Source organism: Loxodonta africana, chromosome 14, assembly GCF_030014295.1.
Source record: "Loxodonta africana isolate mLoxAfr1 chromosome 14, mLoxAfr1.hap2, whole genome shotgun sequence".
NCBI lineage: Eukaryota > Metazoa > Chordata > Mammalia > Proboscidea > Elephantidae > Loxodonta > Loxodonta africana.
In genome coordinates, this window is record NC_087355.1 from 70581240 (window position 1) to 70608426 (window position 27187).

Here is a 27187-nt window from a genome sequence, read left to right on the forward strand (position 1 = left end):
TCAAAAAAAAAAAAAAAAAAAAAAAACCAACTCGTTGCTGCTAGTCGAGTTGATTCTGACTCAGCAACACTGTAGTACAGAGTAGAACTGCTCCATAGGGTTTCCAAGTCTATAATCTTTACAGAAGCAGACTGCCACATCTTTTTCCCACAGAACAGCTTGTGGGTTTGAACTGCCAACCTTTTGATTGGCAGTCGAGCCCTTAACACTGCACCACCAGGGCTCCTTATGCTGCAGTATAACCAAAAAAAAAAAAAAAACCCAAACCCGTTGCTGTCAAGTCGATTCCAACTCACAGCAACCCTATTGGATAGCGTAGAACTGCCCCACAGGGTTTCCAAGGGATGGCTGGTGGACTTGAACTGCCAAAACCTTTTGCTTAGCAGCCATAGCTCACTGTAGCTCTCAACCGCTGCACCACCAGGGCTCCTGTGGAGTATAGGGATCAGGAAATACTTCATGAAGACAAAGGCATTTGAGATGAGGCTTAAGGAATAAAAGGATTCTGACAGGTGGAGAATGGTGGGAGGACATTTCAGTCTACAGGGACATGATGACCAGGAACAGAGAGGCATGAAAGTGCAGAGTGTTCAAGAAATAGCAAATAGTCCAGCTTATCTGGAAAGCTATTCTATACCTCACCTTTAATTTTTTAAGCAGATCTATTAAGGTATAACTGACATACAACAAACTGTACATATTTTAAGTGAATTAAATTTAGACATATGTTAACATCTGTGAGACCACATTCAAAATAATGATCATATCCATCACCCTAAAAAGTTTCCTGGGGACCACTTATGACCATTTCCCATAACTCTTTCTCCTATCCCCAGGCAATGACTAACCTATTTTCTGTCACTATAGGTAAGTTAGTGACAGAAAATAGGTTGGAAACCCTGGTGGCATAGTGGTTAAGTGCTACGGCTGCTAACCAAGAGGTTGGCAGCTCAAATCTACCAGGCGCTTCTGGGAAACTCTATGGGGACAGTTCTACTCTGTCCTATAGGGTTGCTGTGAGTTGGAACTGACTCAAAGGCAGTGGGTTCATTTTTTTTTTCTTTTTAAATAGATAAGTTTGCATTTTGTAGAATTTTAATAAATGGAATCATATAGTAAGTATTCCTCTTTGGCTTCTTTCACAGAACATAATGATTTCTGTGAGACTCATCCATGTTGTGTCAGGTGTCTGTACTTCATTCCTTTTACTGCTGAGTAGAAATCCATTTTACGGATAAACCACTCTTCATTTATTCATTCACTTTTTGGTGAACATTTGGGTTGTATCTAGTTTTTTGCCTAACACAAAAAACTTGCTATAAAACTTGTGTTTTTGTAGGGACAAAGGCTTTCATTTCTCTTGGGTAAATGCCTAGGAGTGCAATTTCTGGTTCATATAGTAGATGTGTTTAACATTTTAAGAAACTGCCAAACTGTTTATCAAAGTGGTTGTGCCATTTTTCATTCCCATAAACAGTGTATGAAGGTCCAGTTCTTCCACATTCTTGTCAACATCTGGTATCATCAGTCTATTTAATTTTAGCCACATTAATATGTGTATAGTTGGTATCTGATTGGGTAGTTTCTATAACTAGGTCTTCAGGTTCGCTAGTCATCTGGTCTGTAATGTCTTATCTGCTACTAATTCCATCCAACGTGGTTTTCATTTCAGGCATTATACTTTTCATCTCTAGAAGTATGATTTGGATCTTCTATTATAGCCTCCATGTACCCACTCACCTTTTTGAACATACGGAGCACATTTATAATAACTGTTTGAACTTCATTGTTTGCTAGTTCTAACATCTGTGTCAGCTGCAGTTATTTGATTTTACTCTTCATCATGGGTTATATTTTCTTGCTTCTTTGCATGACTGGTAATATTTTTATTCGATTCCAGACACTGAATTTTTCCTCCTTGGGTGTGGATATTTTTTTCCTAAAAATATTCTTCGGCATCTTTTTTTCTGGGGCAGAGTTAAGTTACTTGGAAACAGTTTGATCTTTTCAGGTCTTGCTTTTGAGTGCTGTTAAGCAGGCCTAAGCAGTGTTCCATCTAGGGCTAAATCTTTCCCCCTGTTGAAGCAAGGTCCTTTTTTGTACACTACCCAATGTCCTGTGAATCATGAGGTTTTCCAGTTTAACTGGTAGAATAGGCATTATTTCCAAATTTACAAGACCACTGAACACTGTTACCTCTAATCCTTTGGGGGCAGATTTTCCCCTACCCTTAGGCAATTTCCTCACAGACAGGTGAACAGTACTCAGCTGAACTCAACAGGGACCCTCTTCAATCAAGTCTCCAGAATCCTCTTTCTCTGCAGCTGTATTTTCTTTGGTAGTCCGCCTTGTAAACGCTAGCTGCTTTGGTCTCCCAGACTTTCAGCTCTGTCTCCTCAACTTAGGGAAGCGTTGGGCTCTGCGTGGGTTTCCCTTGCCCTCCTCAAAGAAGTAAGCTGGGGCAACCTTGGGGCGCACCTCATTTCTATCCTATTCTGATTCTACTCAGTTCCTGTTCAAAAGCATTCATGGAGCAGCTAATATGTGCCAGGCACTGTGTCTAGAAAGAGGAACTAATCCCAAAGGACCTCTGCCTTCCTGGCATCAGTTTTCAGATATAGCAAATTGTGGAAGGAACAGACTATGGGCTTGTATATTATCCAAGTCTTTAATACTCTCTCCTTTCTTCTGGCGTCTGCCAGCACCTTCACTAATTTTGCATCAAGGACAGCTGGAGGAAATAAAAACTCAAATCTCATAGTTTTACTAATTGCAAGCAGATCCAGGAAAAGACTTAGGGGCAGAAGTTGAAACTCTAGGGGGAAATACTTTATGCTGATTAGCTGTTGATTTTCTGTTTCATGCTATTACCCTACTCCCATGACCGTAATAGGCAGTTGGTTGTACTTCACATAGGAGAGAATTAAGTTTCAAATGGCTCCACCCTAGAACCTAACGGAATGAAGCAGTCTGGGGTGAGGGTACAAGGTTGATGACATCATGGGGTTGGGTTACATATAACGATCTGCATATTGCTTCCAACTTTGAGAAGAGCATTCCATAAAAAACTGTTTGAGGCAATATGTTGACCTTTAAAGAGTTGGAGGACTGACATTCCTCCTGGGTATGAGCCAGGGTGGACACTCTTCTAAAAGAGAAATCAGTTATTCAGTCTGCACCGGAGGAACTTTCCGATCACTTGTTAAAGCTTCATTTCCACAGCACTGAGCGAATTTAATTAATTTCACCACCACCATCCCCTCCTTAGTAAGTTCTTCACACGTGTGGATTCACTGGGAAATTGACTTTCATCTCTAAAAAAACAATAAAGGGACATTAAACAGAAGGATGAGGGATTAGTTTGGTGAAAGCCCACTGATCTACCCAAAATGAAAATGCCTTTCAAATTGTTATGGGATAAATCATCTTACCAAAATGCAGATTCTGATTTAACAGGGCTGGGATGGGGCCTGCAGTTCTCAAAAGCCCCCGGGTGATGCCTATGCTGCCGCTGTTCCTGTAGCATACAGAGTAACTATCAACACCCCGTAGCTCTGGTGGCGTAGTAGTTAAGAGCTTGGTTGCAAACCATAAAGGTCTGCAGTTCGAATCCACCAGCTGCTCCTTGGAAGCTCTATGGGACAGTTCTACTCTGTCCTATAGGGTCACTATGAATCAGAACTGGCTAGATGACTTTTTTTTTTTTTAACCAACGTTTTTGTTAGCAGCCAAGCTCATAACCCCTATGCCAACAGGGCTCCAGGAAGGAGCTTAAAAAAAAATAAAAAGACAAACCAAACCTGTTGCTGTCAAGTCGATTCTACTGTGCCCTGTAGGTCGCTGTGAGTCAGAATCGGCTACATGACAACGGGTTAGAGATACAGAGATGAATCAGATGCCTTCCTGGGCCTCTCCTGGGCTTGTCTGCCCTCCATACATCCATTCTTTACACTTTCCCTGATTTCGTTCAGTATGACTGAGGGATGACTCCTTCAGGCTCCCACAGGAAGAGCTAGGAGATACTGAAGGGAAGGGGGAAGGGAAAAACCAAGGTCCTTCCAACCTGCCCACCTATAGTGGCATCTCTAGCTGCATCTTCTTCATGGCTCCAGCTTGCTGGACAGGCCACTTTGGTTCCAGCTTTTGCAGAGAGGTGCTACACCCTGGATGTTGATAACACCCCTCCCTAGACTTTGTGCCTCTAGCCTAAAAGACCTAGGGGCTTCCTGCTATTGTTAACCTCTCGGTGCCCTCATCATCTCGTGAGGGCTTCTCAACTCTTCCTTCACCAGTGTAACCAACGCTTTAAATTCAATCCCCTCTGTGTTTCCTGGCTGCATCCTGACTGAAACACCTTCCCAGGATGTCCTTTGATTCTCTTCCGTCTTAAGCCATCCTCTCTGCTTCGGCTATGAAGGGCAGTGCACGGTCAGCCAGCACAAACCATTAGATCCCCAGGACCCTCTAGCTCCATTACAACTGGTTGGCTCGTCAGGCCCAGAGACTCCAGCCAATTTGCCGGCTCCAGGTGGTTCTACTGTCCCTCCCAAGGCCAGTCCCAACGGTAACCCCTCCTTTAACCCCTGCTTTTTTTTTTTTTTTTTTTTTTAAGACAGGCAATTCTAAGCTAAAGGGCTGTAACTGCAATTAAAACACTGGCCGCAAGGAAGCAGGGAGGCTTCTTGGAGCTATTCACCACCTTAAAGCTGTCCAATTCTTACAAAGAGGCCATGCTTCTGGTTTGCCTGAATTCAGATCTTCAATGTTCAATCACCAGTTTCCTTAGTGTCAAGAGGCAGTTGTTGCCAGGTGCTAGCTCTCTCATCCCAGCACCCTAATTCCTGGATCACAGACTTGGTGTTGTATAGTTTCAATGGTCCCCATGGCAACCTCCTGGTTTCCCACTTCCTGATTTTGTTTTGTAGAGTCCCAGGAACTATTAATGGAGACCCAATCTAAAGCCTTTTCCCTGAACCCTCCCACTTGTTTTGTAAGCAACTAACTGTTGTTGTTAGGTACCTTTGAGTTGGTTCTGACTCATAGAGACTCTATGTACAACAGAACAAAACACTGCCCGGTTCTGAGTCATCCTCACAATCGTTGCTATGCCCACTGTTGCAGTCACTATATCAATCCATCTCATTGAGGATATGCCTCTTTTTTGCTGACCCTCTTTTTTTTTCTACTTTAGCAAGCATGATCTCCTTCTCCAGGGACTGGTCCCTCCTGATAACGTGTCCAAAGTACGTAAGACAAAGTCTCACCATCCTCCCTTCTAAGGAGCATTCTGGCCATACTTCTTCCAAGACAGATTTGTTTGTTCTTTTGGCAGTGCATGGTATATTCAATATTCTTTGTCAGCACCACAGTACAAATGCATCAATTCTTCTTCGGTCTTCCTAATTCATTGTCCAGCTTTTGCACGCATATGAGGCAACTGAAAATAATATGGCTTGGGTCAGGCACACCTTGGTCCTCAACGTGACATCTTTGCTTTTTTACACTTAAGGAGGTCTTTTGCAGCAGACGCAAATGTGCTCAAATGCAATATGTCATTTGATGTCTTGACTGCGGCTTCCATGGGTGTTGATTGTGGATCCAAGTAAAATGAAATCCTTGAAAACGTCAACCTTTTCTGTTTATCGTGATGTTGCTTATTGGCCCAGTTGTGAGGACTTTCGTTGTCTTTATGTTGAGGTGTAATCCATATTGAAGGCTCTGGTCTTGGATCTTCATCAGTAAGTGCTTCAAGTCCTCTTCAACTTTCAGCAGGCACGTTTGTGTCATCTGCATATCCCAGGTTGTTAATTACAGTAAATTGCTTTCTGCTTAAGTTACCTAGATTGATTTCTATTTCCTTCAGTGTAAACTCACTGCTAGGGGGCAGTGGTGGGTCAGTGGTAGAATTCTTGCCTTCCTTTGGTTGGAGACCCAGTTTGGTGCAGGACTGGGCAGCATTTTGTTCTGTTGTGCCTGGGTCACCATGAGTTACGGGCTGACTCAACGGCAGCTAACAACAACAATAACCTCACTGTTAACATTTATGCTTTCATATACATAAATACTTCTAACATGTCTCTGAGAATTCTTAATTGCTGGAGTGAACTTGTACTTTGGGGGAACTGGGTTTGATCTAAAATAACTACAAGCAAAAATTTTGTTTAAGTCTCATGTTTTAGCTTTAAAATTCTTGTGAATGAAATCTATAATAATTTCTATTCTTCCAAAATTCGAAATAAAATTCATGTTACTAGAAGGTAAACCTTTACCTTCAAGGGCTTTATATATTCCTTAGTAAAACCCATGTTACTCAAGAGGTTATGCATACCTCCCTTTGAGGGTCATTTAATCCGAAATTAATTCTGAAAAGCAGGTCTTATTATGTCCATTTCACACTTGGATTACATGAGACTGAGAAAGGTAAAACAAGGCGGCCAAGATTACAAAGAGTTAGGGCTCAAACCTAGGTCTTTCTATTTTCAACGTCACAAGTTCTTTCCACTACATCATGCAGAATACCAAGAGAGCAAGAATTCATTAGCTCTCAGCTGCTATGAGCATCAATTTTTAGGAGTTTGGTTGAACTTTTAGTTCAATGCTAGTATGTACCAGTGTTCGCTCTTCCACAGTCACAAAAAAAACTTCATCTGTCTCAAAATGCTGTATTTCTCACCCTACAAAGGTTTACAAAGAAAATGTAGGTGGAATACAACCAAAACAGTTCCAGTACAAGGAAAAAAAAGACTAAAATTTACATTCTGCAGGGATGGTTGCACATGAACAGCACTATCATAATTTTGTACACAGATATTACAATAATGGATTTGTGAAACCTGGTAGTCTGATGCAAGCTGAAGTTAATAGTATCCAGGATTACTATGGCATCAGCAGAAATATTTTGGTTCATATTTCTACTCTGGCTCATGCATGCTCTTTTATCTGCCAATTTCCTTCTCCACATATCTGACAGTAAAGCTGGAGAAGCCTGCCACCAGGACTGATTGGAATATTTCTCTAAAACTGCATGTGGCCTGGGTATGGTTTTATTCCTTCTTAGTGATTCAAATCCTGTCTCAGTGTCTCCTGGAGAAATTAATCTAGAGATGGTATTTACAAACTGGCCCAGTTCTTCAAACTGTCAGCTAGTACAGATGTGGGATCAGGCAGGAATTTGTAAAGTCACAATGTGATTTTCATCTACCCAAATATATTCTGAGGAGTATATTTTACCCCTGGTTTTCCTAGCACTTAATAAAACTATTTTAAAAATTCTTAACACATCGCATGACACTGAAGGAATCCTTTCATAATCTTAGGAGCACTGAATAGTCTTAAAAGAAAAGGGAATGGGGAAGAGACTACATTTGCTATGTATTGGGAGTCCCTGAGTGGAAAGTTAATACACTCGGCTGCTAACCAAAATGTTGGAGGTGTGAGTCCACCCAGAGGTGCCTCAGATGAAAGGCCTGGTGATCTACTTCTGAAAAATCAGCCACTGAAAACCCTAGAGAGCACACTTCTCCTCTGACACACACGGGGTCGCCATGAGTTGAGGTCAACTCTACAGCAACTGATTATCTTATCTACCTCCTATGTCCCAGGCAGGAATCACAATCACGTCTCAACCACTAACTGAAAGGCTGGGAGTTTGAACCCACCCAGAGACGCCTCAGAAGACAGCCTAGCGATCTGCTTCTGAAAGGCCCCAGCCTTGAACACCCTATGGAGCAGTTCGACTCTGCACACATGGGGTCGCCATGAGTCGGAATCGACGTGGCAGCAACTAACCACAACAACACATCCAGGCATTAGGCAAATATCGACTTACTTAATTCTCAAAACAGTACACAGAGAGAGAGATTATCCTCATGTCATATATTTAAAAAAAAAAAAAAAAGATGCAAAGAAGTTAAAGATGCAAATTGCCTAAAGTCACCAAGAGAATAAGTGGAAAAGCCAGCAATTACACCCAGGTTGGCCTGGCCAGAAAGTCAACCATTTTTTCAAGACTGCATCTGCATCTTGTAAAAAATATTGCCAGAGAGATTGAGAAAATAGCTTCAAGAATTCCAACGGCTGGATCTAGTGTTTCGTTTCCAGGTAACATGAAGAAACATTTTCTGATTGTCTGAATGTTTAGTAATAATACAGGAAATGAAAACAAATTGCACTACTTGGCCTTTGCTGAGTGTTTCATAACAGAGGCGGGGGAGCGGTTAATTCTAGGAAAAAAAAAAGCACCACATTATAAGTGAAAGTGTGTACATAAAGGGTAACTGATTTGGCATTTTAGATGAAAGGAAACTAATGTTAAAAAGATTTGGTAGCCCAGCGTTTTGACTCCCATTAATCAACGGTTCCTGCTCAAAGGTACCCCTTTCTCTTCTCACATCTTCACCTCTCTCTCTGCTGCCTTTTTATGAATATTTCACCGTCAAACTGGTTTGATATGGAGACAGCAGCGCTCTTAACCTGCACCCTCTGAAGTCCCCAGTTGTGCCATAATGGGAGAAGACACTCCCTCCCAGACCTCTGCCATTTTCTGAGTAAAAAAATCCATCACCGAGCCCATGTCATAGCTAAACTGTCCTGTCCTCTCCTTATGGCACTGTCTGGATGCAACTTTCATCTTGAATGAAAAACGCTCTTTTTTTCTGGGTCTCTAAATTGTCTCTTCTATATCCAGCTGAAATCACAGGAAAGGGAAGGGGTACATTTGGCTAAATCTTTTTTTTATTTTTATTTTTGTTGAGAATATACACAGCAGAACACACACCAATTCAACAATTTCTACACGTACAATTCGGTGACACTGACGACATTCTTCAAGTTGTACAACCATTCTTGTCCTCCTTTTTCAAATTGTTTCTCCTCCATTAACATAACCTCACTGCCTCCTAAGTTTCCTAGCTGATCATTCTAGTTACTGTTGTCAATTTGATCCCACATAGACAGCTCTTAAAAGAGTACAATGCTCAAAGGAGACTTTCTTTACTAGTTAAGCTTAACCATTGTTTGGTTTAAAAAGACTTCAGGGGATATTTTTGGTTTAAGGTTTGAAGTGTAAAGATTATCTCAGGGTGATAGTTTTGGGGGTTAATCAAGTCTCAGTGGCTCCAGAAAGTCTGGATTCCAGGAGAAGCTAAAAAAAATCTTTATTAAAACTGTAAACCAAACCAAACACATTGCTGTAGAGTTGATTCTGACTTACAGTGACCACAGTGACCAGAGTAGAACTGTCCCTATATGATTTCCAAGGCTGTAATTTTTCATCTTTATGAAGCAGATTGCCATATCTTTCTCCCACAGAGCTGCTGGTGAGTCTCAACCACCAACCTTTGGGATAGGAGCCAAGCGCTTAGCCACTGCATCACCAATGCTCCTTATTAAAACTAGGTGGGGCATAACACCTTTTATTAGACCAAAAAAGAAAACAAAAACAAAAAAATATAACCAAACTTATTGCCGTCAAGTTAATTCCTACTCACCAATGCTATAGGATAGAGCAGAACTGCCCATAGGGTTTCCAAGGAGCAGCTGGTAGATTCGAATTGCCAACCTTTTTGGTTAGCATTTAACCACTGTACTACCAGGGCTCCTTTTACTGAACAGGACTCTATAAGTACTAATTTGAGACTGTCCAAGATGTGCAGTGGTTAAGTGTTTAGCTGTTAACCAAAACGTCAGCAGTTCAAATCTACCAGCCGCTCCTTGGAAACCAGATGGACAGCTCTACTCTGTCCTATAGGGTTGCTATGAGTTGGAATCAACTCAACAGCAACAGGTTGTTCTTCTGGTAAGATGTTTTTATCAAAATAAAGTGCTTGGGTTAACCACATTTTCTTACAATGAATCATCATTTGCATTATACACACAAGACCTGTTTTCAAAGAGACGGAATATAAATATACTTTTTGTGATTTTTTTTTTCTACTTTATGCCTCCAGATTCATTCTCTGCCTTGATCTGTGCTCCAAGATGTCGAACTCTATGGAATAAACAGCATCACTCAGGCTCCTTAGCACCTGGTTGTGTGCAGCCAGTTGGAGGCATTGGAGATGCTAGAGCAGGAGAGAATGGTTTAGATATTAAGTTATTCCTCCCCATCTGTTCCTCTCCTAGGGCTGCAGTCCTTGCCAGGTTGTGGTGACTTGGGCCTTTTGCTCCTCAGTCCTACCGGTAGTAACACCTGCCTGCTGTTGCTAAATCCTGGGTGCTTCATCAGTGTTATTGGTTTCCTTAACACTGCCTTCGAGCCCCTGCCTCAATTCAATCCACTCTTTTTTTTTTTAATTGTGCTTTAGGTGAAAGTTTACAAAGCAAATCAGTTTCTCATGAAACAATTAATACACAAATTGTTTTGTGACATTGGTTACCAACCCCATGATGTGTCAACATTCTCCCCTTCTCCACCTTGGTTTCTTATTTCCATTCTTCCACTTTTCCTGTCCCTTCCTGCCTTCTCATCCTTCGTTTTGGGCTGGTGTGTCCCTTTAGTCTCATATAAATGATTGAGCGACGAAGCACATTCCTCACATGTGTTATTGTTTGTTTTATAGACCTATCTAATCTTGGCCTGAAGGGTGAACTTTGGGAGTGACTTCAGTATTAAGTTACAAGGGTGTCTGGGGTCAATTCGCTCTTTACGCTGAAGTCAGAGTGATCTTTGTTGCATCATTCCATTGCTTCAGGTCCCTTAGGATAAAATCTAAATTATAAAATGGCTTAATTCTGTTTATGATAACCTCTCCATCTCTTCTTTTGATACACCCTTCTTACAGATTGCTCCAGAAAGACCAAACTTCCAGTTCTTCAACAGAACAATGGTCTTTCTTGTGCCTCCGCTCATATTATTTCCATCGTCAGAAATACCCTTCCTGCCTCCCTCCCCAACCCTTGACTGGTTAACTTCTATTATATTATTCAAGTCTCAGCATAGACATCATTTCCTCTAAGAATCATTCCCTGTTGACATCATCCCCACCCCTCCCAAAAGAAAATTTTGCATTAGGTGCCTTTCCTGTAAAGGAGCTTCCATAGCATCCTGTACTCCCTCATCATCTCTCTATAATATTGTTTTTTAACCACCAGCTTACTTGTCAATATACTTGTCAACATTCTCTACCTGAGGGTGAGCTCTACTGGGGCAAGAACTCTGTCACTGCAGCAGAGAAATTGAGTAATTAACACCTTCTGTTAGAAATTCAAGAAAAGGAAAGAAATTCCAATCAGGTGTAAAGTACCCACAACGTCAGTATTCCTATTTGAATATTATTTAGGAATAAGGGGAGGATCTATCAACAGACGCGTGACCTGCATATCAAGTTGTTGTTAGCTACTGTTGAGTCAGCCCCAGACTCATGGCGACCCAATGCACAATGGACCAAAACCTTGCCTGGACCTGCTCCATCCCATGATTGGGTGTGTATCAGACCACTGTGATCCATAGGGTTGTCATTGGCTGATTTTCGGAAGTAGACAGCTAAACATTTCTTCCTAGTCTTACCCTGGAAGCTCCGTTTAAACCTGTTTGGCATCACAGCAATAAGCGAGCCTCCATGGAAGGAGTTGGTGGCCATGGATGAGGTATACTGGCCAGGTTCTCCTATGGAGTCACCAGTGCCCCATGTATATCCAAGTAGGTGTTCCAAATGCATCAGCAGCTCTCTGTGCCCCAAATCCACCCTCCACGAATAAAAACTAAATTCCATAAGTGCAGAAGAAAGGGAGGGCAGGGGCCTCTCTGAACCACATTGCAGAATCACTAGGGTAGGTGATGCCTGCGTGATCCTATTGGGGTTATTTTCAGAGGCTTCATTATCTCAGCTGGAAAATCCTGAGATGGCTTTTTCCAAGCCAAATGGAGTTCAATTAATAGACTGAGAGCAAGTGATCAAGGCCTAAATACTGAGAGTCATCTTTAGCAAAAATCCCTCAGAAACAAGACGGTCAATTTCAACCTCTCAAAGTGCACTTAGAGGGGAACTGAGATTTTCCTGGAATTGTGCTTACAGGCATGGGGATAGGCTAACGTGACTGTGTAAAGAGCTCTGTATTGCTGAAATCATAGCACCACGCTCCTTGAGCCTGCTCCTCAACTCTTTTTTCTCAAGCCAACCAACCAGAGTTAAATTTATTTTTTAACAAGCTTACCATCGCCAGTGAAACCTTACTAATTCATACCCCACTAATTAAAAATGTATGATAATTAGGATGAATATTCAAGTTTATCTATGCGGGAGATAGATTTTCTTAAAAACAACAAGGCTATGAAAATGTTTTTTCAGGTCATTAAAATGAAACTTTGAGCACTCTTAGATGCAAATTATGCAAAAGTTCTTATTGGGAAAAAACACAGCTGCTTGGCCATTCATGTTAATATGCTCTGCCTTGCAAGATTTCAGAAAAAAGCCAGTAAAAGTAGGTGCAAACCTACCAGAAAGTAAGAGAGAAAAGAGCTTAATACAAGTTTGAAAAATAGCGATGGAATCAGGTAACTGATGCCCTTGAGCAAGTTGCAGCCTAAAGCACCTACAAGGAGGAGTCTAGTAAGGTGTGAACCCATTGGTTGCGTACCACTTGCAGGAGCTCAGAGGGCTGGAGTGCCAATGGGATAAAAATCTACTTGGAAAAACCAGCCATTAAAACCCCTATGGAGCACAGTTCTACTCTGCCACACATGGGGTCGCCGTAAGTCAGAATCGACTTGACGGCAACTGGTTTAGGAAACTATCAGGAAGCAAGTGTAGAAAAGGCATGGATTGTTTTAAGAGTTGCTGAAGCTTCAGGTGTAAGGTGAGGAGGAGCTGGACAGTTAGAGAAGATCCTAAACCTAATGGGATTTTAATGCAATGCTGAGGACTTTAGCTATTAGTACGGGTGACAAGGAGCCACTGCGATTAAATGAGTAATTTTTTTTTAAATTGTGTTAAGTACACACATAACAACATGTTTGCCAGGTCGACATTTTTCACACTTGCCGTTCATTGATATTAATTACATCCACCATGCTGTGTAACCTTCACCATCTTTTTCCAAATTTTTCCATCATCCTGAAAATGAGTAAATTTTGAGTGTTTCAAGTCCCCTTGGCTAGTTGGGTGTCAGATGGATGATGAGGGGTGGGGAGGGACGGAACCAGAAACAAAGCTATAAGTAGAAATGTGTTCAAATACTCTGAAGGTCGGAGAATGTAGCTCTAGACCAGGGCAGTGGCTGTGCAGGACAGCTGAATATAAGATACAAGAGATATTTAAGAGGTAGAACAAAAAAAAAATTGCTGTAATCATTGACAGCCACTTTAAAAAAAAAAAAACCAAACCCAGCGCGGTCGAGTCGATTCCGACTCACGGAGCAGTGACATATTCTTCTGGATTCACTACCTGCTGAGTGACCTTCTTCAGCGAAGAGCAGTAATCCTGCCTGCTGTTGTATGGCTGTTTCTGTTTGAGAAATTGAACATTAGCGTTTTTCATGCAAACTACCAGCAGCTGTGTGTCACCAGCCATGGGGATTAGCTCTGAGATGCTGTGGCATTTGCCATCAGTTCTCAGGTTTTAGCCCCCAGGAGACCATTAACTCCTGGATACGGTGCTTACAGTTCAGGTGAGCTATTGGCCTAAGTGTTGAAGTCAGAGGGAAGTATGACTGAGAACTTGGGCTTGGAGTCAGCCGGGCCTGGGTTTGAATCCCAAACCTACCATCTGCATGAGTTTTGTTTCACTATCTATAAAATGGAGATTAGAGCACCTACAGGTCGTTATTTGGATTAAACAAGACGCTTGCTTAAATTCATGCATGTGTGGCAGAACTGGGGGTCTCCTGCAGGTCCAGCAGATTCCAGAGCCCACACTCGCCCTGTCTCCTTTATATTTAATATATGCATTGTTTTCATCTTTTGGGAAAACTTATACAATTTTACTTTGTACTTCCCCTACGAACTAAGAGTTATTTTACACAGAGCTTTTAAAAATCCAAGGAGAAAGGTTTTTGGTGGTTTGGTAATTTATTCCACTGCCATCAGAAGTTGTTTGTATTAATTTGACCTCATGGAAATCAGTGTATTTTCTCTGTGAGACTAATTCATGGTGAATTTTGTGATTTTTCTATGTGCATTTGAATAGAAAGTGTATTCTCTGTTATCAGGGTACAAAGTTTGTGACGAAACCAGATCTACCTAACTAATTATATTGTTAGGGGCTTTGATGTTCTTACCTATTTTTATTTATTTCCCCTGTCTCTGGAAGTGGTATGTTAAATCACCTAATATTAGTATGTTTCTATTTCTTCTCCCATCTTCTGCTATAAAGGTACTGCTGTGTTGTTTGGTACTTACTCATAACTGTTCAATCTTTCTTGGGAATTCTGGCCTTTAGCATAAATCAGTCCTTCTTTGTCTTGGTTGATGGCTTTGCAGCCTGCATTTTACCTTGTGACATATCAGAATGAAGATGGCTGCTTTCTTTTTGTTAGTTTGTATTCACTTTGTATGCTTTTACCCATCTCTCTCTCTCTATTTTTTTTTTTAATCACTTTCTGTTAGGAGTGTCTTGTACATAGGCAAGAGCTGGCTTTTGAAGAGTCCCTATTTTTGACTGCTACACTATACTGGGCCTAAAAAAAAATACTGGGCCTAGCATATAAAATATGTGTTTCCTTTTTCTTCTCTTCCTCAATCATGAGCAAGACTCACCTAGGCTTCTTATGTCTTTGTATGTCTTGGGTTGTCTTTATTTCCCTTGTCAGCAATAGTTTTGGACCTGTCAGGACCCATAGTCCCCTCCTGACCTCTGTGCCTTAGCCGGCTTGCATTTTCAGGTCTGCCCCACTGGGTCTCATATCCTGGTGGGACGTGGGGTAGTGGGGACCTTATATATACTCCTCAATAGAGGACAATGGTGGACATGAAGAGCACCAACATAAAAACTTAAACACTCATTCTCCTCTACTGGATTGGCATACAGAGTGGAATTTCCAATGTTTGGATGAAGGCCTGATGTCTCCTGAAATAGTCTTTAAAATACAATTAAATAACCTGGGAGAACTATAGCATAGAAGATCACAGCTGAAAGAACAGCAGGTATCATTTACTCAAATTCTCTCCCCAATGCATTAATCACTTCTATGATGTTCCAGTACGTCTTCCAGACTCTGTTTGCATTTTTCTGGCCATTGTCACCTCTCCTACAGGCATGGGTCTGAAACTCAGCTACACCATATAGTAGCTATATAGCCTTGGGAACTCATAAGCACTCTAAGCCCCAGTTTCTATCATTATCTCCATCTGCAGAATGGAGATAATGATAGAAACTAAGAGGGCTGTTATGAGGACTAAATATGGTTACAAATTCCAACGTCAAAAAGGTCCATAATGCCCAGGCAGGTGATGTGAAGGACCAGGCAGATAATTAATTGGATCCCTTAAGTGTAGGCAATAGAAGTGATGAGAAGAGTGTGTTCTTGTCAAAGGAGAAGGCTGTACTGGGCTGCCATAGACTGTAGCCCTGCCTGCAGCAATGTGGGCCCAATATCGCCAGATCTTGCAATTTTTCTAGAAGAGCAAAAACCTGACTTTTTTTTAATGTGTTATTTCTCGGTGATTCAATATAACAATGAATTCATATGTTCTTAAAACACTGGATAAACCACAAAAAGGCCTATCTGCGGACTGGTTACACCTGGAGGCTTCCACATTGCAGTCTCTGGTCTAAAGTTAACTAGCAGAATGCCTAGCATAAGATAGGCAACACACTAAATTATGAATTCATCAGATCTGAAACCTTAGCCATCAGATTCGTGGGGGAAAGGACTTGCTTGATTGGGTGAGGGAGAAGCCAGGGAAGAGGACCCTGAGAGTAACCAGGACAGCAACGGAAGGCCCCAGAAACTGGCAGAAATCCAGGGGGAACAATAAACAGTAGAAAGGGGTCATGTAACTCTGCTTCTTCCCCAATCTCTCCAAGGCCTAGGTCTGCTCTGGTTCTCTTGTTTTGCTGATACTGTCATACAACCAATGCAATCCATGCCTCTGCAGATATAACCAACACAGGATGTGTGGCAGGGCCAGGGAGCAAGGGAGTAAAGACACAGTTAGTTGGCTGGACTCAAAAGGGCCCTAGCAGCTTCCTTAGAGTTGGTTTATTGGGAGAGAAAAAAAGCATTGAGCTGGGAGCCAAGGACGCCACTTTCTCCCTGCCCCTTTTCCCTTTGGCTTTTCCCCACCAGCAACTCTGAAGCCAGCCAACTATTTCCTACTCCGGCGGGCTGCAGCTGTCCCACACATGTTATAAATAAGGGCCAGTAGAGCCGGTCCTATTTTTAGCATTCTAATGCAGATGCAAAGGTCACCAAGATTCCCGTTTGCTGGCTCATGTCCTTTCTCTTCTCTTTCTTCTTCTACATGCCTCTTATTTTTCTTTTTCTCCAAGAAGATGTATGTTTTTGAGTTCTGATGAATTAAAATAAGACTTAATGGGACGGCAAACCCAAAACCAAACCCACTGCCATCGAGTTGATTCCAACTCATAGTGACCTTATAGGACCGAGTAGAACTGCCTCATGGAGTTTCCAAGGCTGTAATCCTTATGGAAGCAGACTGCCAAATCTTTTTCCTGTAGATGGGCTGGTGGGTTCAAACCGCTGACCTTTTGGTTGGCAGCTGAGCGCTTAACCACTGTGCACCTAGGGCTCCTTACGGGGGACAGGAACCCCAAATATTTGCTTGCTCGTGGCTGGACTCCTAATAACATCCATGAGGCCAGATGATACATCTATCCTGTGGCATGAGAAACCACGCACAGACTTTAGGAAACAGCATTCCAGGCTTATACCAAAGCCACTCCTTTGTTTCTCTTGAGCTTAAGGGAGGGTTAGAGTGAAAAACAGCTCTGAGGATCATTTCATCCAACCCTCCAAGTACACAGTTCAGGGCACTGAAGCCTAAAAAACCAAAAAAACCAAACCAACTGCTGTCGATTCTGACTCATGGCGACCCCATATGTGTCAGAGTAGAATTGCGCTCTATAGAGTTTCCAATGACCGATTTTCAGATGTAGATTGCCAGGTCCTTCTTCCAAGGCACCTCTAGGTGAACTCAAACTGCCAGCCTTTTGGTTATCAGCCAAGCATGTTAACAGTCTGCACCACCCAGGGACTCCCATCAAGGCCCAGAGAGGCTGGTTTGCTTATTACTACCTAAAATTAATTATAATTACTATTACGGCTTACATTCATAGGAGGTTTCCCTGCCCTAAGCACCTTACGTGCATTTACGCATTTAATCCTAATAACCTAATGAAAAAAAGGTATACCTATTTTAATTACTTCCATTTACAGATGACAAAATTGAGGGTGAGTGGTTTTGAATAACTTGCCCAAAGTCACACAGACTGGCAATGGCAGAGTCAGGGAAGAAACTCAGCATCTCAACTCCAGTTCCTCAACTCTTTCCAGAACCAGAGCACAGCACACAGATCCTTCAAATCACTATGTAACTGAAAGAAAGGAAGGAAGAAGAGAGGAAAAGAGTGAAGGAAGAGGGAAGCCTGGTTTGAACCCACTCACTCTCTCAGCATGGCCCTTTGGTGCCGTTCTTTGGAAACTACTGAGTGTTTTCAGAATTCTAGCAAAGGCTGACAAAGCCTTCTCTTGATCCCAAAGGCCAAAGAGCTGCAGAGATGCGGGGTAGAGCTGTGGCCCTCTTTACCTGTTCTCAGGGTCAGCCAAGGCCATACTCCGTGTGATGTAGCACATCTTGAGGGGGATGCTTTTCCGGTCTCTATGGAAGGAGAAGGACTGTGGCGACAGAGGGTCTGATGAGCTGCCCCCCAGCCGAGGCGATTCTGGTGGAGGAGTTTCCCACCCAATCTCGGACACTGGGGAGCCTTTCTTCACATATGGCGTGGCTTCTCGCATGTATTTCACTGCAAGCAAAAAAAACAATGAGCACTTTAAGCGCATCCGGGCTGATCTCTGAAAAATCTTATTGTGTTAGTAGAACTTACACTGGACACACTCTTTAACATTGGACCTCTTCAATTCTGAACAAGACTCAGAATTTCTGTTCCTCTCAACATAGTTATCCTATTATTTAACTACGTAATAACACGATTCTTCCAACTAGCATGACAGCCTACCATTGAAAATTGCTTTGAGCTTTTTTTTTAAACTGTGACAACATCTATCTTTGCTGATTGTAAATTGCTTTCTGGGAAAGAGAGTAAAAAACAAATGGACAGAGTGAAAATGCATTACTTAGGAATGCAGACACATAATTATTCGATATAGATGTAGCCACACTGACCATTTTCTACTGAGATGCACAAATAGGCTTTTCAGTTTAAAAATGCTGAGAGCATATATGCAAAGAAATACACGTAAGAACTTTTTTGTCACAGACAGAATTTGTAACAGTGACAGCATTATTCATCACAGGAACACCAGAAACAACCTAAATGTCCACTAAAAAAGGACAGGCTAAATAAATTGTGAGACATTTGCACAGTCATTTAAAAAAACCAATTAGCTTTAGATGTGTTGATGTAGAAAGATCCATAAGGCCTACTGTTAGTGAATAACAGAACAGTGAAGACCAGTACATGTACTGTAATCTCTAAAATCATAAATATATATGTTTGTATGTGTACAACTAATTCTGAACACAAGCACAAGGAAATGTTAACAGTAGTTAGCTCTGGGGAGTAGAAATACAAGTTGGGAAGATTGAGAAAGAGACCTTACCAATCATTTATTTCCCTTTTACACCATTCACATGTTTGACCATATGCATCTATCACTTTTATAAAATTAAAAAACATAATTTAGATTGAAGTTCTCTCCTTTGAGATGTATTTCTTACTCTGAAGAAATTAGTTGCCTATTCTTAATTTAAGCATTTAGTTCTTAGACAGCTGAGTTAACAAGGCTACTAGACTCTTGGACCATGCAATATAAATTTCCATATCCTTCTATCACTACACAGTTTGGTTCTCGGCTACTTGGGGAGATGTGACTAAGTCCCTCACAGGTATCTGTGATTACAAATGGCAGTGGATTGAAGAGTGTAAACCAGGGGTATTTCCCACAGATCTCTGATGATTCAATTCTACAAACTAGCACTTTCACCTGTGAGACAGGAGCTGAGTTTCTGGAGGCTAGCAGAGGTGAACAATATGTGGTTTCCTCATTCAAGAGGTACAACATCATGAGCGCCCTAGTGGATGCTGTTGGATCTCAGCCACAACTCTTTTCCCATCTACGATACCATTACCCCAGCTACTGTGTGTTGACAGAGAACACCTCATAGCTGCCCCCTACTCTGGAGAACTGCTCTTGGCCCACGAGAAGCCATCAAGGCTGGGGAGCTACACGGTTGCTGCCTGACTTCCCAAACAGGCTCTGCCTCTAGGGAACTCAATCTAAGACAGGGACATAAGACAAGTGCATGAACTATGGCACAAAGCAGAATGAGCTAAGTTTTATAACAGGAATAAAGTACCTTGGAAGGACCACAGGAAAAGTAGATCTAGGAGCTCGAATGACAGATTAGGTTTACAACCATCCAATAAGCAGACCAACATACCTAGATGCACACAGTGTGGATATACATTTGGGGATTCCACCACAGATATCAAAAGCAGTCATGTTAACACAGGAGAGAGGAGATGCCATTTAGTACCGATGCTTATTTGAAAAAAGAGATTTCAGGCTGTCAATGGAATGTAAGTGCAGTTAAGTAGGAAACAGTCCCACAGCTGTTGCAAACCCATCAGCACAGGTTGCAATTACAGAAAGAGAAGAGTCATTCATAAACCTAGCTAAAAGTTGGTGGGAAAGAGGGCTATTAACGAGAAAGGAGGAGAGAACAGACATTTGGGGACAACTCTCAGCTTTTTACATGGAGAGGCATCCCTAATTATGTCAGGGCTTAACACAACTAGACTCTACAGCACAGAAATAGAAATAAATTTGTTAGTGTAATCAGTAAAAAGACAACAATAACTGTTCTACGTACGTCGCTAACTGCTTTTTGTACACTAACTCATTTGAACCTCACAACAACCCCATGATACAGGCATTATAATCATCCTCATTTTACCCACAGACACTGCAACAGAAAGAGGTTAAAACAAATGGGTAAAGTTACAGAGCTAGAAACAGCAGAAGTGTGAGTCTAAATCCAGGTTGCCTGGCTCCAGAGTCCATGAAGCAACACTGTTTCTCCCGCTTTATGTTTTTTTAATTAATTGGGGGTGAGTGTTTAAGCCAAGGTTTGCATGTACTGGAAGAAAACATCTGTCATGGATTGAATTGTATCTCCCCAAAATATGTGTCAACTTGGTTAGGCCGTGATTCGCAGTATTATGTGGCTGTCCTCCATTTTGTGATTGTAATTTTATCTTAAAGAGGATTTGGGTGGGATTGTAACACCACCCTTAGCCAGGTCACATCCCTGATCCAATGTAAAGGGAGTTTCCCTGGGGTATGGCTTGTACCACCTTTTATCTCTCAAGAGAGAAAAAGGAAAGGGAAGCGAGCAGAGAGGGGGACCGCATATCACCAAGAAAGCAGTGACGTGACAGGAACAGAGAGTGTCCTTTGGATCCAAGGTCCCTTCGAGGAGAAGCTCCTAGACAGGGGAAGGTTGACGAGAAAGACCTTCCTCCAGAGCTGACAGAGATAGAAAGCCTTCCCCTGAAGATGACGCCCTGAATTTAGACTTTCAGCCTACTTTACTGTGAGGAAATAAACTTCTCTTTGTTAATGCCATCCACTTATAGTACTTCTGTTACAGCAGCGCTAACAAGACAACATCCAATTAAGAGGCTGCTGCCTGTAACATAAGAAAGCTTGATTCTGTGAGCCTGAACTATTAAACAATGGCATTTCAATAAATGCTCCTTAAGACACTAATATGTATTCATAATAGAGGGTCTAACCTGGCACACTGAACTGTTGGTGTCTGCATGATTATACCTCCACGTACCTACCAATCCAAAAACCAAACCCACTGCTGTTGAGTCAATCCTGACACACAGCAACCCTGTAGGACTGAGCAGAACTGCCACATTGGGTTTCCAAGGCTGTAAATCATTATGGAAACAGACTGCCACATCTTTCTCCCAGTGAGTGGCTGGAGAGCTCAAACCGCCAACCTTCCAGTTAGCAGCCGAACGCTTAACTGCTGCACCACCAGGGCTCCTACTATGTACCTATAGACAGTAACTTGGGCAAAGAGCTGTTGAAAATGATCAAGCAGCCACCAGGCCCAGGTTCAGAGCACTTAATAATCTGAACTAATTAATAAACTATGCCCTTTCTGGGCATCATAAATTAAAAACCAGGTGTGCAATTAAAATTCCAACCTTTAGTTGCAAAAAAAGCGCAGGAGAGCAGTAAGAAGTGGTTTCTAAACCAATAATCCAACAAGTCACTTTCAATATTTGTATTTTTCCTTTTGAAGGACGAGCAGTTGTGAAACTTTCAAAAGAACATTCAGTAAAGCCCAAGTTTTCTAAGGCCCCAAGTTGCTATAATTAAACCTTTGTTGGGGCAGCTGGCCAGATGACATTTGAAAGGGAAAGACAGTGTGTGTGTGTGTGTGTGTGTGTGTGTATGCACGACTAATGAGGAAATGCTTTAGGCAAATCCAATCAATTCTCCTACCAGCTATTAAAAAGCCAGGAGTGGCGTTTAATACGTTCTCAACTTTTTCTTTTTAAAAACAATAACAAAAACAACAAAAAAGGGATTTCTAGACAAGAAGGAAAAAACATTTCATTACTATAGGAGATGTGGCACAAAAAAGGGATTTCTAGACAAGAAGGAAAAAACATTTCATTACTATAGGAGATGTGGCTAGGGAGCCCTGGTGGCACAATGGTTAAGTGCTCAGTGCTACTGATAGGTTGGCAGTTCAAACCCACCAGCTGCTCCACGGGAGAAAAATGTGGCACTCTGCTTCAGTAAAATAACAGCTTTGGAAACCCTATGAGGCAGTCCTACTCTGTCCTGTGGGGTCGCTATGAGTTGGAATCAACTCAAAGGCAATAAGTTCTTATGGGTAGTGTATGTGAACACAAAATGTCCATTTTCTAATGTGATTAAGGGGAGAGGGGATCTCTTGGAGGCAATAAAACTGGGTATTCACACATTTGGTGGGAAACCTCCAGGTGGGGGAGAGAGGTTAAGACAAATGCCTAAAGTTACAGGTAAAGACAGGATTCGCTGACAAAATGGAAAATAAGACTTTCCCTTAATGGCATTTTCCTAGGTCATCTTAGAGAGGAACAATGCAGGGGGAGATCACCAATATTTCCAAAAAGACCAAGACATAATGAAAGACATAATGTAAGTTTCCCAGGAAACTATAGCTAATGTCACAAGAGGTTGAATAATGTGGGGAAATGAGAATTGACCCTGGGAGTCAGAGACTGGATTACAGTTCCAGCTCTGCCACTAACTAGCTCTCCAGACCTGGGCAAGTCACTTCACCTTCCCGGGCCTCCTTTTCATCTGTCAAGTGAGGGAAATAAGGTCCCTACCCTTCAAACACTCTGTGATTCCTTAGGAAGCTGCCTCTTGTGACAGCATTAAAAAAAAAAAAAAGGGTATTTCTTATCTCACTATTTGTTATCACCAATAGTCTTATTAAATCAGTGCCGAATTCTAGTCAAAGGCCTTAGGCAAATGAGTCTTCTGATGTTTTATCAAACCCTATAGGCACCTAACAGACACAAAAATAAGCCTATGTTGAGATTATGTACTCAAGTTAGTTTTTCTTTGGTTGGGCAGAGTTGTCTAGAAGAATTATTATTTTCAACCACTTATCAATATTTCCGCCACTCTGTCAGTTTGTTGTACTATGGTGGCTTTCGTAGTGCCATGATGCTAGAAGCTATGCCACCGGTATTTCAAATACCAGTAGGGTCACCTATGGTGGACAGGTTTCAGCAGAGCTTCCAGACTAAGACAGACTAGGAAGAAGGACCTGGCAAACTACTTCTAAAAATACTGACCAGAGACAGTTCTATGAACAGCAGCGCAACACTGTTTGATATGTGTTCGAAGACGAGCCCCTCAGGTTGGAAAAAAAAAAACCCACTGCCGTTAAGTCAATTTCAACTCATAGAGACCCTATAGGACAGAGTGGAACTGCCCCATAGAGTTTCCAAGGAGCGCCTGGCGGATTTGAACTGCTGACCTCTTGGTTAGCAGCCGTAGCACTTAACCACTACGCCACCAGGGTTTCCCTCAGGTTGGAAGGCACTGTAATTCGGCTGGGGAAGAGCTACCTCCTCAAAATAGAGTCAACTTTAATGATGTGGATGGAGTAAAGCTTTTGGGACCCTCCTTTGCTAATGTGGCATGACTCAAAATGAGAAAAAACAGCTGCAATATCCATTAATAATAGGAAAGTGGAATGTACGAAGTATGAATCTAGGAAAACTGGAAGTCGTCAAAAATGAAATGAAACACTTAAAGATCGATATCCTAGGCATTAGTGAGCTGAAATGGACCAGAAGTTGCCATTTTGAATCCGACAGTCATATGGTCAGCAATGCTAGGAATGACAAATGGAAGAGAAACAGCACCGCATTCATCATTAAAAAGAACATTTCAAGATCAATCCCAAAGTACAACACCATCACTGATAGGATAATATCCATATGCCTACAAGGAAGACCAGTTAATACGACTATTATTCAAATTTATGCACCAATCACAATTGCCAAAGATGAAGAAATTGAAGATTTTTATCAACTTCTACAGTCTGAAATCAATCAAACGTGTAGTCAAGATACACTGATAATTACTAGTGATTGGAATGCAAAGGAAACCCTGGTGGCATAGTGGTTAAGCGCTAAGGCTGCTAACCAAAAAGGTGAGCAGTTCAAATCCACCAGGCGCTCCTTGGAAACTCTATGGGGCAGTTCTACTCTATCCTATAAGGTCGCTGTGAGTCAGAATTGACTCAACAGCAATGGGTTTTTTTGGTTTTGGAATGCAAAAGCTGGCAAGAAAGAAGGACCAGTAGTAGTTGGTAAATATGGCCTTGTTGATAGAAACGACACCAGAGATTGCATGAATAGAATTTTGTAAGACCAACGACTCATTCATTGGTAATATCTTTTTTCAACAATATAAACAGCAACTATACACTTGGACCTCACCAGATGGAATACACAGGAATGAAATCGACTACATCTATGGAAAGAGACAATGGAGAAGCTCAATATCGCCAGTCAGAACAAGGCCAGGGGACAACTACAGAACAGACCATCAATTGCTCATGTGCAGGTTCAATCTGAAGCTGAAGAAAAAACAAGTTCACGAGAGCCAAAATATGAACTTGAGTGTATTCCACCGAATTTAGAGACCATCTTAAGAATAGATTTGATGCACTGAACACTAATGACCAAAGATCGGATGAGTTGTGCAATAACATCAAGGACACCATACATGAAGAAAACAAAAGGTCATTAAAAAGACAGGAAAGAAAAAAAGACCAAAATGGGTGTCAGAAGAGACTCTGAAAGTTGTTCTTGAATGTAGAGTAGCTAAAGTAAATGGAAAAAATGAAGGAAAAGAGCTGAAGAGAAGATTTCAAAGGGCGGCTCGAGAAGACAAACAAAAGTATTATAATGAAATGCATAAAGACCTGGAGTTAAAAAAAAAACAAAAGGGAAGAACACGCGCAGCATTTCTCAAGCTGAAAGACCTGAAGAAAAAATTCAAGCATCAAGTTGCAATGTTGAAGGATTCTGTGGGCAAAATATTGAACAGTGCAGAAAGCATCAAAAGAAGATGGAAGGGATATACAGAGTCACTGTATCAGAAAGAACTGGCTGACATTCAACCATTTCAGGAGATAGCATATAATCAAGAACCAATGGCACTGAAGGGAGAAGTCCAAGCTGCTCTGAAGGCACTGGCGAAAAACAAGACTCCAGAAAATGATGGAATACCAATTGAGATGTTTGAATAAAAGGATGCAATGCTACAAGTGCTTACTCATCTATACCAAGGAATTTGGAAGACAGCTACCTGGCCAACCAACTGGAAGAGATTCATATTTGTGCGCATTACAAAGAAAGGTGACCCAACAGAATGCAGAAATTAACAAACAATATCATTAATATCACATGCAAGTAAAATTTTGCTGAAGATAATTTAAAAATGGTTACAGCAGTACATCAACAGGGAATAGCCAGAAATTCAAACAGGATTCAGAAGAGGACATGGAACGAGTGATAAGATTGCTGATGTCAGCTGGATGTTGGTTGAAAGCAGAGAATACCAGAAAGATGTTTACCTGTGTTCTACGGACTGTGCAGAGGCATTCGACTGTGTGGGTCCTAACAAATTATGGATAACACTGCAAAGAATGAGAATTCCTAACTGTGCTCATGCAGAATCTGTACATATAGACAAAGAGGCAGTCATTTGAACAGAACAAAGGGATACCATGTGGTTTAAAACCAGGAAAGGTGTGTATCAGGGTTGTATCGTTTCACCACACTTAATCAGTCTGTATGCTGAACAAATATTCTGAGAAGCTGGACTATAGGAAGATGAACTCGGCAACAGGATTGAAGGAAGACTCATTAACAACCTGTGGTATGCAGACGACACAACCTTGCTTGTTGAAAGTGAAGAGGACTTGAAGCACTTACTGATGAAGATTAAAGACCACAGCCTTTAGTATGGATTGCACCTCAACATAAAGAAAACAAAAATCCTCACAACTGGACCGATAAGTAAAATCATGATAAACGGAGAAAAGATTGAAGTTGTCAAGAATTTCATTTTACCTGCATCCACAATCAGTGACCATGGAAGCAGCAGTTAATAAATCAAATGATATATTAAAAAAAAAAGGGCAAATCTGTTGCAAAAGACCTCTTTAAAGTGTTAAAAACCAAAGACGTCACTTTAAGGAATGAGGAGCACTTGACCCAAGCCATGGTATTTTCAATCTCCTCATACGCATGTGAAAGCTGTACAATGAATAAGGAAGACTGAAGAAGAATTGATGCATTTGAATTATGGTGCTGGCGAAGAATATTGAATATAGCATGGACTGCCAGAAGAATGAGCAAATCTGTCTTGGAAGAAGTATAGCCAGAATGTTCCTTAGAAGCTGGATGGCGAGACTTGGTCTGATGTACTTTGTACAGGTTATCAGGAGAGACCAGTCCCTGGAGAGGGACATCATGCTTGGAATAGTAGAGGGTCAGTGAAAAAGAGCAACACCCTCAATGAAATGGATTGATACAGTGGCTGCAACAATGGGTTCAAACAAAGCAAAGAGTGTGCGGAATGGTATGGGACCCAGCAGTGTTTTGTTCTGCTGTACATAGGGTCACTGTGAGTCAGAAGCAACTTCATGGCACCAAGAACAACCACCAATATTTATTTCATTTCCATTCTGTCAGGTGGGTCCGTGAAGGCAGAATTTTAATACGGCTGAGAATCATAACTGACTTGGTGGCAGGGGTTCGTTTTGTTTTGTGAGTATAGCCAAGAGGGTCTCAGGAGGTCAGAGAGCATTATGGGAGAAGGGGTGGAGCATTACTATGTGGAGTTAGGAATAAAATAAACTGGATGTTCATTTTTTTTAATGTTCTTTTGCCCCCAGGTAAAAGACTGTCTCAAAATTATTCTATTTTCAACAGTCCGGCCATTCCATGAGATCTGCCTTGATTCTTCAACAAAGCAAGATAACTGCCCCCAGAGTAAGCCAGTGGACCCAATGAAAGCATCCCATCCCATGGGGCAGTGCTACAACTAACTACCTAGGAGCATACTGATCAGTCATTTATTAATTCAACAAATGTTAAAGGAGCTCCTGCGATGGACACAGAATCTCTGGGAGATGCAAATGGTTAACATGCCAGGCAGCTAACTGAAAGGTTGGAGGTTGGAGCCCACCCAGAGGCACCTCAGAAGAAAGGCCTGGCAATCTACTTCTGAACAATCAGCCATTAGAAACCCTCTGGAACACAGTTCTAGTCTGACACACATGGGGGCACCATGAGTAGAAATTAACTCAATGGCAACTGGTTTAGCTATGGGTATGGCCCTGTTCTGAGCACTGGAGTTATTAAACAAGACAGATTAGGTCTCTGCCCTTAAGGTGGTTACATTTCAGAGTACATGTGTGTTTTGGGGGCAGAGTTGTCTATTT

At 41.7% G+C, this 27187-nt stretch overlaps 1 protein-coding gene across 4 annotated transcripts in view; it reads right to left on the reverse strand.

The window, feature by feature from the left end:
- The window catches only part of SNTB1 (syntrophin beta 1), a 255140-nt gene that overhangs the window by 129228 nt on the left and 98725 nt on the right, over positions 1–27187 (reverse strand). For all 4 annotated transcript variants that reach the window (XM_064268023.1, XM_023545677.2, XM_064268022.1 and 1 more), the window contains exon 2: positions 17705–17921. In XM_064268023.1, coding sequence (XP_064124093.1) covers positions 17705–17921 — 217 coding nt within the window. The remainder of the gene's footprint in view (positions 1–17704; positions 17922–27187) is intronic.